The 14,965-nt window shown below is 46.6% G+C and overlaps 1 protein-coding gene across 1 annotated transcript in view; it reads right to left on the bottom strand.

Annotated features, from left to right (window-relative positions):
• The window catches only part of LOC121087377 (RING1 and YY1 binding protein), a 46,932-nt gene extending 32,274 nt beyond the window's left edge, over positions 1-14,658 (bottom strand). Inside the window, exons 1-2 of the mRNA XM_040592314.1 lie at positions 14,453-14,658; positions 13,396-13,521 (exon numbers count right to left, since the gene is read on the bottom strand). Of these exons, the coding sequence (XP_040448248.1) occupies positions 13,396-13,521; positions 14,453-14,484 (158 nt within the window). The 5' untranslated portion in view covers positions 14,485-14,658. The remainder of the gene's footprint in view (positions 1-13,395; positions 13,522-14,452) is intronic.
• Positions 14,659-14,965: the final 307 nt, after the last annotated feature.

The following is a 14,965-nucleotide window of genomic DNA, read 5'->3' as shown; positions in this document are numbered from 1 at the left end:
ACAACTCTATGGAGAAGGAACACAATCTTTTTGATCCAAGTGAGCAACAGGTATACGAGAACTAGCATTATTTGTACGCTAACATCAGAACTAAGATTTTTATATAGCTAGCAGTAAAGAGGCTAAATTTTAGACAAGCCACATTGAGAACTATAGCCCTGCAAAATTTGGGTAATATGTTGCGACCTTCTGGGTGTTTTGTTTCTTTCTGCTTAAAAACAAAAAAATGTTTGGTCATGATCTAACACACTTACTTTGGAAAAAAAAAACCAAACCAAACCAAAAAAACAAACAGATCCAAAGTTTTCTCAGTCTCAGGCTTTGTTTAAGCTTCAGAGGCTCCAGGACAACTGAGCAACAAGTGCCCTGAGTAGTCCCCTGCTTACATGGACACACACCAAGTTTCTCCCAAGTCTCATTTAGGTCTTTATACAACTCATTTCTCAATTCTTTTTTATCTATCAATAACATCTCCCTAGAAAAAAAAGTCTTGGAACAAAGCAAGATCACAAAAGATAACCATTTTAAGTTTCATGTCAACTTATTCCTTTTCTTCTTGATGCATCAGTCTCAGAGGCCTGATCCAACCCTGACCACCAACTGCTTCACTGACTTCTGCAGCCTCTGGACATGATTCAGAAAAAGCAATGCAAAGAGCAAAAGGTCACATTCTCCACAAGCATCAACTATCTGTCAAGCCAAGAGAGATTTGCAAATGCTAGCACACTCAGAAATAAAGCAACCAACTGTTATTAAACTAATTTCCTAGCACAGCGTCCATATTCCCACACCTGTGACTAAGTAAACCTGTTCCTTACACTATATGCCTTAGTTGGGGGGGAACACACCAAACAAAACCCAAACCCCAAACCACTCATGCTTGTGACAGGCTTTAAAAAACAAGTAAGTGTAGTACACAGCTGTACAATTTCATAGCTTTGAATTCAGAGTGCCAGTGGGAAAGTCAGTCTGGCTTACAACACAAAAAAGAGACAAGAAGAGTAAAACAAAAGAGATGGAAAGAAAACCAAACTACTGCTAAGTGTTATCCTTTACCTTCCCTGCACATTTGGAAAAACCCTGAGAACTGGCACAAAACTGTAACAGGTACCTTATTACGGATCTTTTCCCATTACTGGCTTGACATGCCTGGCCATTGGCAGCAGTAAATGCCTCTTCCAGGTACAAGTGATGAGACTGTCCTCATGTTTTACATCTTCATAAATACATATGCTGAACACGAGGGTATGCTCTCCCATGCATTTACAGAGTAGGTATGCAGCAATACAGGCATGATGTTCCACCACCCTGTGCACTGGTGATTTCTGTATCAATAGGTTAATTTGTAATCGGAAAAAAAAGTCATCCTTTTCATACAGACAGGGAAGCTTTTGTTTATGAAAAAGTTTCACTTCTCACTTCTTTGCATGCTGGTTGAATAGTAGTGACTCTCGGCACAGCAGCGTGAATTCCCAGCACACAATTGCACATTCCCAGACAATGCAACCTAGGAGCCTTAATGAACCCTTCGTAGCTCTAAACTTCTGAATGCAAATGTGTGGTCCCAGCTTGCAAAACTGTCACTGTCAACAAGTCATTTAATGAACCTCAAAATTTCACAGTCTGAGCTCTGGTATTACAGACTGTCCCTGTGGATAGTCCCGCAGTCCCATGGACACTAATAACACTTGTCTCGGATGCATTAGATCTTCCTGACCTCAGAAGTTAAGCAACTTACAACTAACTTGAGTCATATCCTGCAATAAGTACTTCTAATTAACGACTCTTAATTGCTGCCAGGGTGCTGTATTCCCACACCCATGATTAAGTATGTTCCTCACTCTGCTAACCCACATGTAAAATTGTGCAACTCTAACAATCCCATGTCTTTAGTACCCATACAGCACACAGCTGTGCCATTCCTCCAAGTGCTTTTAGGAGCAAAGACATCGCTGCACATAATGGTGAAACAAAGTGTACAAAGTCTACCCACCACACCATTCCAGCAGATGTAACATCATTTGCTTTCTTGCTGCCTTTGCTCTTATTTTTAAGTGATTACCTCTACAGTTCAGAGAAAGGAAGAGAAGCATTGCTTTTTAAGTCTGACTTCACGTGCAGTTTTTGAGAAGACATTTCAGAACTTCAAAGCCCCTTCCAAAAATTAACTTTACCTCCTATAAGCCATGTATGGTAGGGACTTCTTACTGCATTTGCTTTACAGACCGGTAACTCGCATGTAGCTTTACCTAACTGTCCAGAGTCACAGCAAGTTAAAAGGGGGGAAAACAAATCCCTGCAACAAGCAGTGTCCCAGCTCGAGGCCCCCTGCTCGAAGCATAGTCACCAGGTACACAGAAACACCCAGCAGCCATCCAAGATAATGCTCTTCTGCCGGCATTTACAGTTTCATTGTGTGTCACGTGGGAATTAACCATGTGAGGTTTGCAGCCCTGTATTCCGTAACAGGAGTGCTCCTGCCCACCCCAGGGAAAGCCCCATCTGGTCCCGACGGGACCACCGTTACGCCACCTCTGAGGAGAGGCACCAGCCCAGAACAAAGCAGCCATCGAGGAACAGTCGCTTGCAAGTTAACTCACCCTCCCTGGTCAAAGCTGGTGCATACCAAGCTACCTTTAAGCTAACTCATTACCGCTGCCCCACAACAGCACACCACCCAGCCGTCCCTCGGACGAGCCACCCGCCGTGGCTACCACATGCTTTGCCTTTTGCTTTAACAGAAACCCAGTGCTGTCAGATGCTATTAGAGCAACTTCTCCGGCCCACCAAGCTTAACTTTCAACACTTCTCTGATTAAGACACACTGTCCTTCGAATCCCACACTGGCATCGGGCAGCTGCCAGTCTTTCCTACACAAGCTAAGCTACTTGCATGTAAAACCAATAAAACACACATAACTCCCCCCCCTCCCCCCAAAATAATTAATCATTTTTATGACAAGCAGTTTTACATGATACAGGTTTATGAATTGCTAATACTATGCTGAATTGGAAACATTTCCTAGACCTTATTAAATATTTTTGCTAAATTGATCCACACCCATGACTGTTACAGATAACAAATGAAAACGGTTTTGTTTCTCCATAAGGCACCTGTAATAACGGAGCAATAGCAGCAAACAGGCACCAGCCAGAGCTTCCTCACCCTATTAGCATTACAGAGGAAAACCTCCCCTTCTGCTGCTAATGATGTGCTCTACCCTGTATCCCCAGGAGACAAATGACTGTACTGGCTGATTGACTCCATCACAGGGCCATCATCCATCAATGTATTGCCTCTCTTACTGAAATCTCATCTTGGGAAGAGAAAGTGCTCAGTACCACTTCCGAAAAAAACAGTGAAAGCACTTTCAGAATAAGAGTTCCAAGATACATAATTAGAGCCAAATGTTTCAGCAGAAACACACATTTCCAACAACCTGAACATATATGCATGCTTTGTACAACCACGACAAGTAAGATTTATGTCCTTCTGCTAATCTAGGCATTTTTAACAAAGGAATGAAACACCTACCATAGACATAAATTTCTTGATCAAATTAACACAGAGACAGCGAATACAATCGTACAGATTTAAAAATGGCAACTTGAGGATATTTAGCGAGCTAAGGGTGAATTCCAGGCTCTTACACAGGCTCAAATCACACTAACATCATACTATCCCCATTTATACCTGCAAACAGAAGTGAAAGAAAACACGTCTTTCCATTTATTTAGTACATAGATAATAAAAGAATTAAAAGTAAGTAAACGAATTAAGAACTACCTTTATAATTTAAAAAATGTTGCACATTTGGGACAGGAGCACAGAGGACAACCCATGGTCAATTACTCATCTGGTAACATTCTAACCCATTTTGTATCACTGAAACTACCAAACCGTAGTACTTCCACATCCTCTGTCCAGCTCGCCAGTTGGACCATATTAAATCGCACATGATTTACCTGGACATAGTTCCATGCACACCAAAATAATTTATTCCAGGGAAAAATATTTCAGATTCTTATCAGTATCACGTCTGTCTACTCAATAACATAAATCTGAAGGCGGCAGCTTTATCTCAGGCAAGATACTCTGTCTCACTTAGCACCTCTGCACGCTACAAGCAATCCATCATAACTCTGAAATCCCAAAGAACAATTTCTTGAGAAAACAAATCTAAACATTTATTCCTCATTTAGCCCTAAACAGAACCCAAAACTGACTTCTTTTGCTTCCACTTTATTTAAAGACAACCAAACTGGTAAGATCCTCAAACTAAAGTTTCCTGAACACAGAAGCACAGAACGGTTTGGGTTGGAAGGGACCATCTAATTCCAACCTCCCGCACTGTGGACAAGAACACCTTCCACCAGCCCAGGTTGCTCCAAGCCCCGTCCAACCTGGCCTTGGGCACTGCCAGGGATGGGGCACCCACAGCTGCTCTGGGCAGCCTGTGCCAGCACCTCACCCCCCTCACAGTGAAGAATTCTTTGTAACACCTCATCTAAATCTCGCCTCTTTTAGTTTAAGACTGTCACCCCTTGTCCTGTCACGACAGGCCCTACTAAAAAGTCTGTCCCCATCTTTCTTATAAGCCCCCTTTAAGTACTGAAAGACCACTATAAGGTCTCCTCGGAGCCTTCTCTTCTCCAGGCTGAACCATCCCAACTCCCTCAGCCTGTCTTCATCAGAGAGGTGCTCCTGCCTTCTGAGCATCTTCATGGCCTCCTCTGGACTTACTCCAACAGGTCCATGTCCTTCTTAGGCTGGGGGGCCCAGAACTGGATGCAATACTCGGGGGTGGGTGTGGGGGGTGTCTCACAAGAACAGAGTAGAGGGGGAGAATCACCTCCCTCGACTGCTTTTCACACTTCTTTTGATGCAGCCCAGGGTACAGTTCACTTTCTGGGCTACAAGTACACATCAAGCTTCTCATCAACCAACACCCCCAAGTGCTTCTCCTCAGGGCTGCTCTCAATCCATTCTCTGCCCAGACTCTATTTGTGCTTGGGATTGCTCAGACCCACATGCAGGACCTTGCACTTGGCCTTGCTGAACTTCATGAGGTTCACACAGGCCCACCTCTCCAGCCTGTCAAGGTCCCCCTGGATGGCATCCCTTCCCTCCAGCGCTGCACTGCTTGATGTCATCAGCAAACGTGCTGAGGGTGCGCTCAATCCCACTGTCCATGTCACCATGTCCATATTCCTATGCAAATTGTAAATATAGTCTCTGGAAATTTGCACCTCCATATGGCAACTGACATAAAGCATACACTGTGCTTACTTAAATATGGAACATTTCAGCTCTCCGCAAATTGCCATAAAATGTATGCTTCAAAATGTTTATCAGTCAGAAGGTTAAAATCAATTTGATATTACAAGATTTCTGCTTCTGCGGTAAAAAACATAATTACAAATTTTTAGTAATGTCATCCTTGTAGCATAGGAGGTTACTCCACAATCCCAGGCCAGTGTCTCCAATAAGACCACATATGGTTCAAAATCAGGTCTCCTGGTTTTACGATCCATACTTTAGATACCTACACAACCCCTTTTTCTCACGCATTCCCAATATTACTTAATAGAAGATTGTCTGTAGGTGCACTTTCAACTTTCAGAAACGCAGGCAGCAATCCAATCATAAAACACTATCGAACAATGACCAGTTTTAGCCAGTTCATTTTGTTTTTTCTAGGAAGCAGTTGAGATTCACCTGACTCTGAAGATACCAAGTTACTGAACAATCAAACAAAACCCACCAGGCCAGCAAGAAGTGATGCAATGCTTTTTCCTCTCATTTGTATTTGAGCCAGTCAGACTTTCCCCATGTTTAACAGGCAGTGAATTTGTTGATGAACCAATTAGCACTCTGCTACAAAGAACATGCTCCTAATTAATAGCTGGCTTATGGGAAGAACAATGTTAAAGATTTGGTTGTACCTCCAGATGTACCAGAAAAGCATGAAAGGAGCTCTGGTTGATGTAAAGAAAATCTGTCTGCACAAAGAGACAATCAATGTACTTAGCATATGTCAGCTGTAAAAGGAACTTACATAAATGTAATGGAGGCATTTCCACATTATTTCCGTGGTATCGTGTAATCCTGGACATCTGCTTAGAGTAGCATGTACAGGTTACTCAGTGTTCCTGGTCTGCTTTTTTGCCATGTCCTTAACAAACATGAAGTGGCAATCATGATAACTTGCCCTTACCTGTCTGAAACACGCGCATTTACATAAATACTCACAAACCCTCCTGTAAGACCTCTTCCCTCTGGAAATGTCCAGATTTCTCCTTTTACCTTGTGAAGAAGGCAGCCAGTGCAAGGCGAGACGTAAAGTACAGCTGCAGCCACAGTTTGTATGAATCTTATTTCAGGTCAGAGCTACACGTTATGAAACTCTTAACGCACCTCGTGAGTGACCTACATTGCGGGACTGGAACCCACTAACCTACAGAACCACCCGAAATCCCACAAAATAGGTCAGTGGGTTTCCTCGTAAGAAGAACTACGCAGACAAGGAGAGATACACATATTAAAGGATAAGCAGAGCACATCCTTCACCTAATGCAGGGGCACTCTGCAAGCTGCATCTCCCGCCCTGCTGCCATGTTCCTGCACATGGGCAGGACTCCCCAGAAGTGCTGTAAACTTCTGTGTTTCTCACCAAGGGGCCCTGGAAGGACCTGTCTGCACATTCAAGCCTAACAGAGCAGGAAGAAAAGCAGCCACACCGCAGCAAGAACAGTGAGCCTACCAACAGCAAAGCCATTTAATTCACATTGCTAACACAAAGCAAGTCTCATAGCAGCTGGAGTACAAGGGACACCTGATTCACGACCAGCAGCAAAGTAGCCTGGAGTTATGGCAGGCGTGTCCAAGCTACAGCACAAAAGCTGGATATAGCCAGCCAAAACAATCCACCTAGCCCACAGCACATTTCTTGACTTCTTTCACTTCGCATGGGTCTTGGGTCCTGTGCATTTTTTTCAGGGACCAAACAGTTCGGCCAAAACAGTGCCCCACAGCACTACAAGCTGCCCAGGGACACTAAGGTGCAGCACAGGACAGTCAGGCAAGATCCCACAGGAGCTAAGGGTGGCCACAGAGAAGCACGCTTTGCATCCATCACTTCCCTCCTCTCAACTATTATTACTCCAGGCAACACTTCCTTATTTCCAGTTCATGCGAGGTTCCACTTACTAGACAAGCCACATCAGGGTGCAAATACCCATGCCAATTGTGCAGATGCAGCAGCCCCTCTGCAGCCAGCTGATGGAAACATGAAACAATCAGGGCAATTAAGAAAGGCACGCAGAGAAGGTTACTCTGCATTCCTCTGCCTACCAGTTCCCCACGAGGACCGGCTGAGAGCAATGGGTCAGCATCCCAGTGGCCACGTCGTCTGCTTACAGGAATAAAAAAAGTTGCATGCCCTCTCCTCCTACACACACATACATACTTTGATTTAGATTCTCGTCTCCCAGAAAAGAAGTCCATGGAGGAAGGGAAAAATGAATAATATCCATGCGGCATATTATCAGCAATAGATTAACACGCTCGGTCATAGTTTATCTATCAGATCTTCACAGTCTCCAACAGAAGTCAGAGATTGATGCTAAACCCTACCACCCACAATTATTTAACTCAAACGGGTAATCTACATAAAAAAATTATAACACCCTTTATCCACATTAAAGATTTTAGTATTTATTTTAACAAAAAGATCTTTTTTTTCCCTAACAAAGAAGCATCAAAACAGGTATAGCTATCATCCCTTAACAGGACCTTCAGGAACAAAAAGTGGTAAAGCAAAGTGAGTCACAGCAGCCACTGCACTACCTACTGTGTTTGTCACCTACAGCATTCCAGGTACCCAAATCTGACAATCATAGCAAAGGCACATTGCATTGGTCCTGCATGTCAATACCGAGGATCCTCCCTGCTGTGAATGATTTCCCAGAAGTGCTGAGACTGGGGAAAATCCTGGGGCGATGGTAATGAGATCGTTAATGCCAAAGACCAGGAAAGAGCTAATCAGGACACAACTCTATTTCTTTCAAACAGCCAAAGTGCAAGACGCATATCTTCTCCCAGGGTTAGCTTGCACCAGGATGATAGATAATAGCTGATCTGAAGCTGAGCAGCTTCATCTGCTCAGATCAAGTCTCACGGTCTATGCTAGTTAAAAAAAGTAAGCATAGCACAAATCTGTACCAGTAGTCAGTTTATAACGGATCAATACTCCAAGCCACGTGGCTGAGACACCTGGGGTCCAGCAATATGGGTCATGAAGTCAAACTTAGCATATCGTCAAACCACAACCCCAGGATTCAGGGCTTGCTGCAAACCATCATCATTGACTGCTTGCAAAATGCTAGGTTTGCAAAAGGCTCCTCCTGTCCTTAGCTCCTGGTGGGTTTGCCAGACCTAACAGAAGTACTCCTCATCTACAAATTCAGAAAGTAACAGCTAATTACTTTCAGACAGTGCTGATAAACAAGACAAAAGAGCTCTCAAGAACCCCCTTGCACGTGTTGCACGTGGGCAAACATTTTGCAAATAGGCATCGTGCATTCCGGCACTCAGAACTACTTAGGCAGAATTACCTGTTCCCATCCATCACCAACAAAGCAGCCCCAGAGGGGACACAACCCTGGATGGCCCCACAGAGCACTGGCACAACTCCAGGCTGGTACCGACCATGCTTTGCTCCACCTGATCCAACTGCCATTTAACTTCAGGGAGAATAGGGATGATTTAACCATACAGCTAAATGGCCAATTAGTAAGATAAATAATCTAGAGTAAAGGCACAAACATCCCTTCCACAACAGCTTTTCCCAAACGAGTCACATACTCCATTTTTATACAAAATAACCCACTTGAAGGCCAGCTATGATGCTAAATAAAACCCACCTTAATGCAGGTGAAAGCTATTTAACTTGAAAGAATTTAATGAAACCACTTTGCTTCCAACCTACACCACAGCTACACACCAAAGCAAGTGTTTTTAGAAGAACAGTCCTGCAAATACATGGTGAATAAGCAGGGCATATATTAGTTGTATGGAGGTCAGGATCATCAGCCTGATTCCTCATTCCAGGAATAGCAGGACTATCTGGTGTCTATTCTGGTCAGCCCAGCCTGGACGCAGAACAGAACAAGAGATACTTTTCAATGGTGACATGGACAGTAGTTTAAATCCTTCACGGTGCTTGCTTAGATCCCGCAAACATGCAAAGGAATTTTCTGGAGAACTGAAGGGGAACAAAGGCCAGGATCTATCCAAGACACCTGTTCCACACAAGAGAAAATTAAAATCATTTTGAACAGTCTCAGCTTGGCCGCCTCTCAAAAAGAATGGCAAAAGAGTGAAGCACTACTGACATACACTCCTTGAGCACTCCACAATGAAACACAGGTTCAAACCACTTGATGCAAACTCCAAACAATGCATTTCAGGCACACAAGTACTAGCAACAAATACAACAAAACCTTATTAAATGTGTGTCTTGCAGAGGACATACACACTACAACTTGTTAATTTTATACTAAAGAATCCCATTGTTTTGTTAATTTGCATGTCAGACACCCAGTTGTTGTGCTCTCATCTTCCACTGACTTTTTTTTAGTGCACTTCTCTGTAATCAAGGCACATTCATGATACAGGATGTGAAGTTCGGACAAGAAAGCATTTATCCTAAAGTTAAAGAAAAATTAACACCAGAGAAGCTCCACCACATTGCACTGCTTCCCTATTTATCCAGAAGGGAAGCTTCAGAAAATCAGAGGGAGAGGGTAGATATTCTTCACAGTGATGCGTGAATGCAACCCCATGCAGAAACACTCTGTGTGGTCACACCTGGGAGGAGAAAGGAAGCTACAACAAGACGTGTACACAGGAACACAACATACATAAACCATCAGAGAACTGAAGCGGAAGAGAAGAACACCATTAAGAAAAAACAAATGGAAACACAGAGCTCCATCACCTACCCTCAAATAGGAACATACAGCTCCCCATAAAGGGAAATACGAGGCCAAATTCTGCCCTCATATTCCTAGGAAATCCAAAGTAAACTTTCCTTCCACATTTGAAGAAGCAATGGATACTGGAAGGGAACATGCATCCGTGGAGCAAACTTCCCAGCAGAAGTTTTCATTCAAGCCTTCTCCTGTGTGCTGGAGCTGCTGGGGCTACACCAGAGTAAACCACCAGAAGAGCCGCATGACACAAGTGGAAGCGATGGCCAGCACCAGTTCCCTGTGCCATTACACCAATACAAAAGAAAACAAAAATATATTGTACACCCCAGCAAACACGTTACCATTGCTCACTCCCAAGATAAGCCAGTTAAATCATTGTCTCACTCATCTCAACGTCGTATTGAACATAGCTTATAGCTTTGCCATGATCCTCACAGAAGAAAAAAACGTAGAAAAACTCACCATACTTGCCTAAATAGAGCATAATAAAGTTTAGCCATAAAACAGCAAGATAAAGTTGAGGAAAGGGAGTTAGTGACATACTGTAACAAATCCAGTATTCAACTAAGTACTACAGGTTTAATGTAATCTTTGCACGACAACTCCCAATACTCTTGAGATGGATTTGACCTCATTTTTATTTAAAAGTGCAACTGAAATATTTATAAACAGCCCCTTGAAAAAGTATTCAGGTGCAATTTAACTGTTTAGCATCTACAGCAATTTGGACTTGGCAGGACAGTTCTAAAACTCACTGTTTGAAGCTCCTTTTATGAGATCCTAGGGAAAAGGGATAGCTGGATCTGAGAAAGTAAAACTTAGAACTGCTGCCAGCCACCCCTCCCACACACCAACAGACTACATCGAGACTGAAAAACGTATACACACGGTGAGAATTAGCTAACGTCCTAACTAATTACCAAATCAGAGAATATTTATCAGCCAAAGCAAATTCTACATCAAATTAGTGGCTTCACCGTGGAGGGGGGGGGGGGGGGCGCAGAAAGTAGGTCATACCAGATCTTAGTAAAAAAGCTGGGCATACTGTAGTTGCACACAATTTGACAAAAACCAGTTGCCTCACCATGTCTATGATGCCTGTCTTTCACTACTTTGCTAAGTCTTTTTAAAAATTGAGTTTGATAAATTTCCGATAAGTGTTACTGAAGTAAGCCTTAACGAAGGCAAGGCAGCTTTAAATGTGGAAAAGTGTCACCAACTTGTCAAATTGCAACTTTAAAAAGTCAAGCACATCAGACACCTTATATTTCATGCAATACATTATCAATCATAACTCATTAAGTATCTTTACATCAGTCATTTGTTTTAAAAAATTCTGAAGAATTTCCCCAGCATCAACTCGCACGTCACATACTGTAACACTCAAAAGCAATACCACAACAAAGAACTCTGACCTCCCAGGTCTTATCAACATACACACTCCCTCACAACATTCAATCACTCCTGCTTTCGGTTATATTTATTCATAAATTATATAAATATACAAGAAGGCATGATGGTCCATTGAATATTTTAAATACTTTCTCAAATTCTACAAACAAAAGCCATTTTAAAAGCAGCAAAAATGAATAGAAAGCTGATGAATTAAATGAATTAAAATTAGAAGCCATTCATAAGGGTCCATTAAAAGCTAAACAGAAGAACAATGTTCTAGAGCAAGGGATCACATCTGCAAGTAAGGCTACAGCTCTTAACCTGAAATCATCAACTGCTATCCCTCTTAATGGCCCTTTAAAAGACAAAACATCCTACTACCTCAACAGTTTGGAAATCACAATTTTTTAAAAAAATAAAAAGTAAGGGCATGTGAAAGAAAGCTGCTGCTCTCAAAACAAATATCAGCATGGTGGCCAAATGAAAATGATCAAGTCTGAAACAAGATACAACTCACATGGGCTCCTACATTGCATTAAGGCTCTCCTCCTACAAACACCCAAGCACAGGCTTGACGTGACGCTGGGAGAACCTGCGGTGACTGCAAGGCTACGCACTGTAGCAGCACAATTAAAAGGCCAGGCAACTGCAGGATCCAGGTTTCACCTGAGCCCACAGGGAGGCCAAGGAAACAGAAACCCACAAATCAAGCATGCTGTGAAGGTTTAGTTGCATGACAAAATCAGACTGAACAAAACATGAAGGATCAGCTCCAGGTGCATACAGAACACGGCTGTTCAATCTTAATTCAATGCTGTAACTACACTATTTAAATTGAAGTTCAACACCTCCGTTTATTTTGTAAAAAGCATAGAGATACTTTGTAACCAATGTGCATCACAAAACACACAGTAAAAGCACTACAGCACCCTGTTACTGTAACTCAGGGCCCAAAAGCATGCTCCCCATTAAAAATGTAGGCGCTTCACATCGCCTAAAGCACAGTGCGAACAATAACCAACCGAACACGCTTTCGCCTCCTTTGTCAATCAAGTCAAGACAGCCAAGTCATGCAAACAGCCTGCTGATGAGAGCATCGCAATACATGGCTTCACTCAAAGGAGGAAAACGATGCCTCTCACAATGGAAATCTTATGGACTACTTCCTTGGCAGGGCAGAGCAATGGAAACTCAAATTTGGAAGGTACAATACGAACAAAATCAGAAGTCAACATGGTAGAACAAATCAGAAAAAGAAAGAAAAAGCAGAGCACCCCACGCCTCCTAGTGCCAATTGATATTTCCAGGACAAACTTTCTGAACCCATGAACCGGGAAAGTGCAAGGTTTTGGGTTGGGGTTTTGGGCTGTTTGTTTTTTAAATTAACTTAATTACTGTACGTCCCTCACCATCTCAAAAAGACTTCCACAGTTACTCAGCGCAAGGCAATGAGAGAGACCTGACAGCTAAAGCTTTCAGAAATCCGCATCATTCCCACACCGAGCACAAAGCCGATTCCTTTTGGATGACAACAGACACGGAGAGATCAACATCTCAGGAAGGGGGTGGTTGTTCTCATGGCATCTTTAGTTTCAGCCGTTTCCTTTCTCACTCCCTAATCCACAGCCATTCCTACCCCTGTAGAAAACACAGGGTAAATCTCCACCTAAACCACAGAAAACAGTCTGCCCCAAATCAGGGTCAGAACTCTTCTGGCTGGCCACAGATCTCCAGGAGGTCCACTGTGCGTCAGTGACAAAAAAGCACAGAACAACAAGATTCAGGTCCATGCCACATCCACGAAACATGTCTTCCAGCTCAAATTAAACGCTTGAAAAGAGAATTTTTTAAATCCACAAGCTTTTGAGTGGGGACAGAAGGGACTGCATCGGGGAGAAGGGGGGAATGCGACCGGCCAATATCCAGACAACAGCGGGAAAAAAAAATCAACAAGTCGGCGCAGCCCAGCGTGGGGCAAAAGCCACGCCGAAAGGTGCGGACGTACCTTGTGGAGGTGCCTTTCCTGACATCGCAGATGCTGCACTTGAAGGCTTCGGCGCTGTTCCTGAAGGTGCACACGCTACAGTCCCAAAAGCCTTCGTCGGCTGCAGGTTTGGCTTGCCTCTTCGGCCTTGAGGAGGGGGAGGGCGAGGGGAAGCGTGTGTGTACGTGTGTGTTTGGGGAGGAGGAGAGAGGCGGCGGGAGGAGGAGGGAGAGGAGGAGAGAAAGAAAACACACACATGAGAGACCATGTTCCCGAGCCCCCAAGCCCGGCGCCCCGCTCTGCCCGCCGCGCTCCCCCCGCGCCCGGGAACGGCCGACAAACACCTACCGGGGCCGGCACCCGGCGAGGTGCGGCGCCGCGCTCCGCCCCCGGCCCCGCGCCGCGGGAGGGCCCAGCGGGCCGGGCCGGGCCGAACCCAGCCGGGCCGGGCCGGCCGCGTCCCCCGGCGCCCCCCGCACCGCGGCGAGGGCCGCCCCCCCCCCCCGGAGGGAGGGAGGGAGGGTGGGTGGGAGAGTTTGAAGGCTGGGAGGCGCGTTCCCTCCTCCACCTTGTTAAACCTCCCTTTGTCTGGGAGCAGCGAGTGCGCGGAGCGGGAGTGCGAGCGAGCGGAGCCGCCATGGCTGCTCTCTCACCAGACCAGCCCTGGCACCGGCGGCGGGCAGGGAGACACCGGCACTCCCCCTCCTCCTCCTGCCCTTCCACGCTCCCTCCATCTTAGGAGCCTGCCTCCCTCCCTCCCTCCCCGCCCGCCCGCAGCCCCCCCGCCCCGGCCCCCCGCGTACCTGGCGGGGCGGCGCGGGCACGCCGCCCCCCTCCCCGCGCACTCCCTCCATCTTAGGAGCCCCTCGCCGCCGCGGCCCCCCTTCCCCCGCGGCGGAGCACACGCACGCAACTACCAGCCAGGGGCCTACCCACCGCCATCCCCTCCCGCCGCGCCAGCGCCGAGCCGGGCCCGCCGCCGCCGGGGCAGAGGGGCAGGGGCGGCCCCCGCCGCGCTCCCTCCATCTTAGGTGCCTCTCCCCGCCCGCCCCCGCGCCCCCCCGCGCCCCCCGCTCACCTGGTCGGGCTCTTCTTGTCGCCCATGACCATGGATCGGGGCCGCCCCTGCCCTGCGCACAAAGAAAGAGGCGAGGGGGAGGGGGACGGGGTGCCTCCGTCCAGCAGGCTCCGGCTGCTCCTCACCCCCGCGCCGCCGCTCCTGCCGCTGCCAGGCTCCGCTCCAGACTAGCAGCGCAGCGCAGCCCGGCGCCCTCCCTCCTCCTCCTCCTCCCTCCTCTCCCTCCCCGCGCCGCGCCGCTCCGGCGGGCGGAGCTCTCCGCCGCGCCGCGGCCAATGGGGGCGGCCCCGCCGCCGGCCCTGGCGGGGAGGAGAGCGGGGAGCGCCCCCCGCGCCGCACCGCCTCCCCGCCGGGCCCCGCCCCCGCCCCCGGCCGGGAGCCCCCGCGGGCCGCCTCCCGCCCCCTCCTCAGCGCCGCGGGCGCTGCCCCCCGCACCGGCACCCCGTCGCGGCGGGAGGGCTGGCTCCTCTCTGCCGGCGGTGGCGGGTGGCCCCTTCCTTTCCCGCCCCTTCC

This window comes from Falco naumanni, chromosome 4 (genome assembly GCF_017639655.2).
Source record: "Falco naumanni isolate bFalNau1 chromosome 4, bFalNau1.pat, whole genome shotgun sequence".
Lineage (NCBI taxonomy): Eukaryota > Metazoa > Chordata > Aves > Falconiformes > Falconidae > Falco > Falco naumanni.
This window is presented reverse-complemented; position numbering and strand designations above follow the sequence as displayed.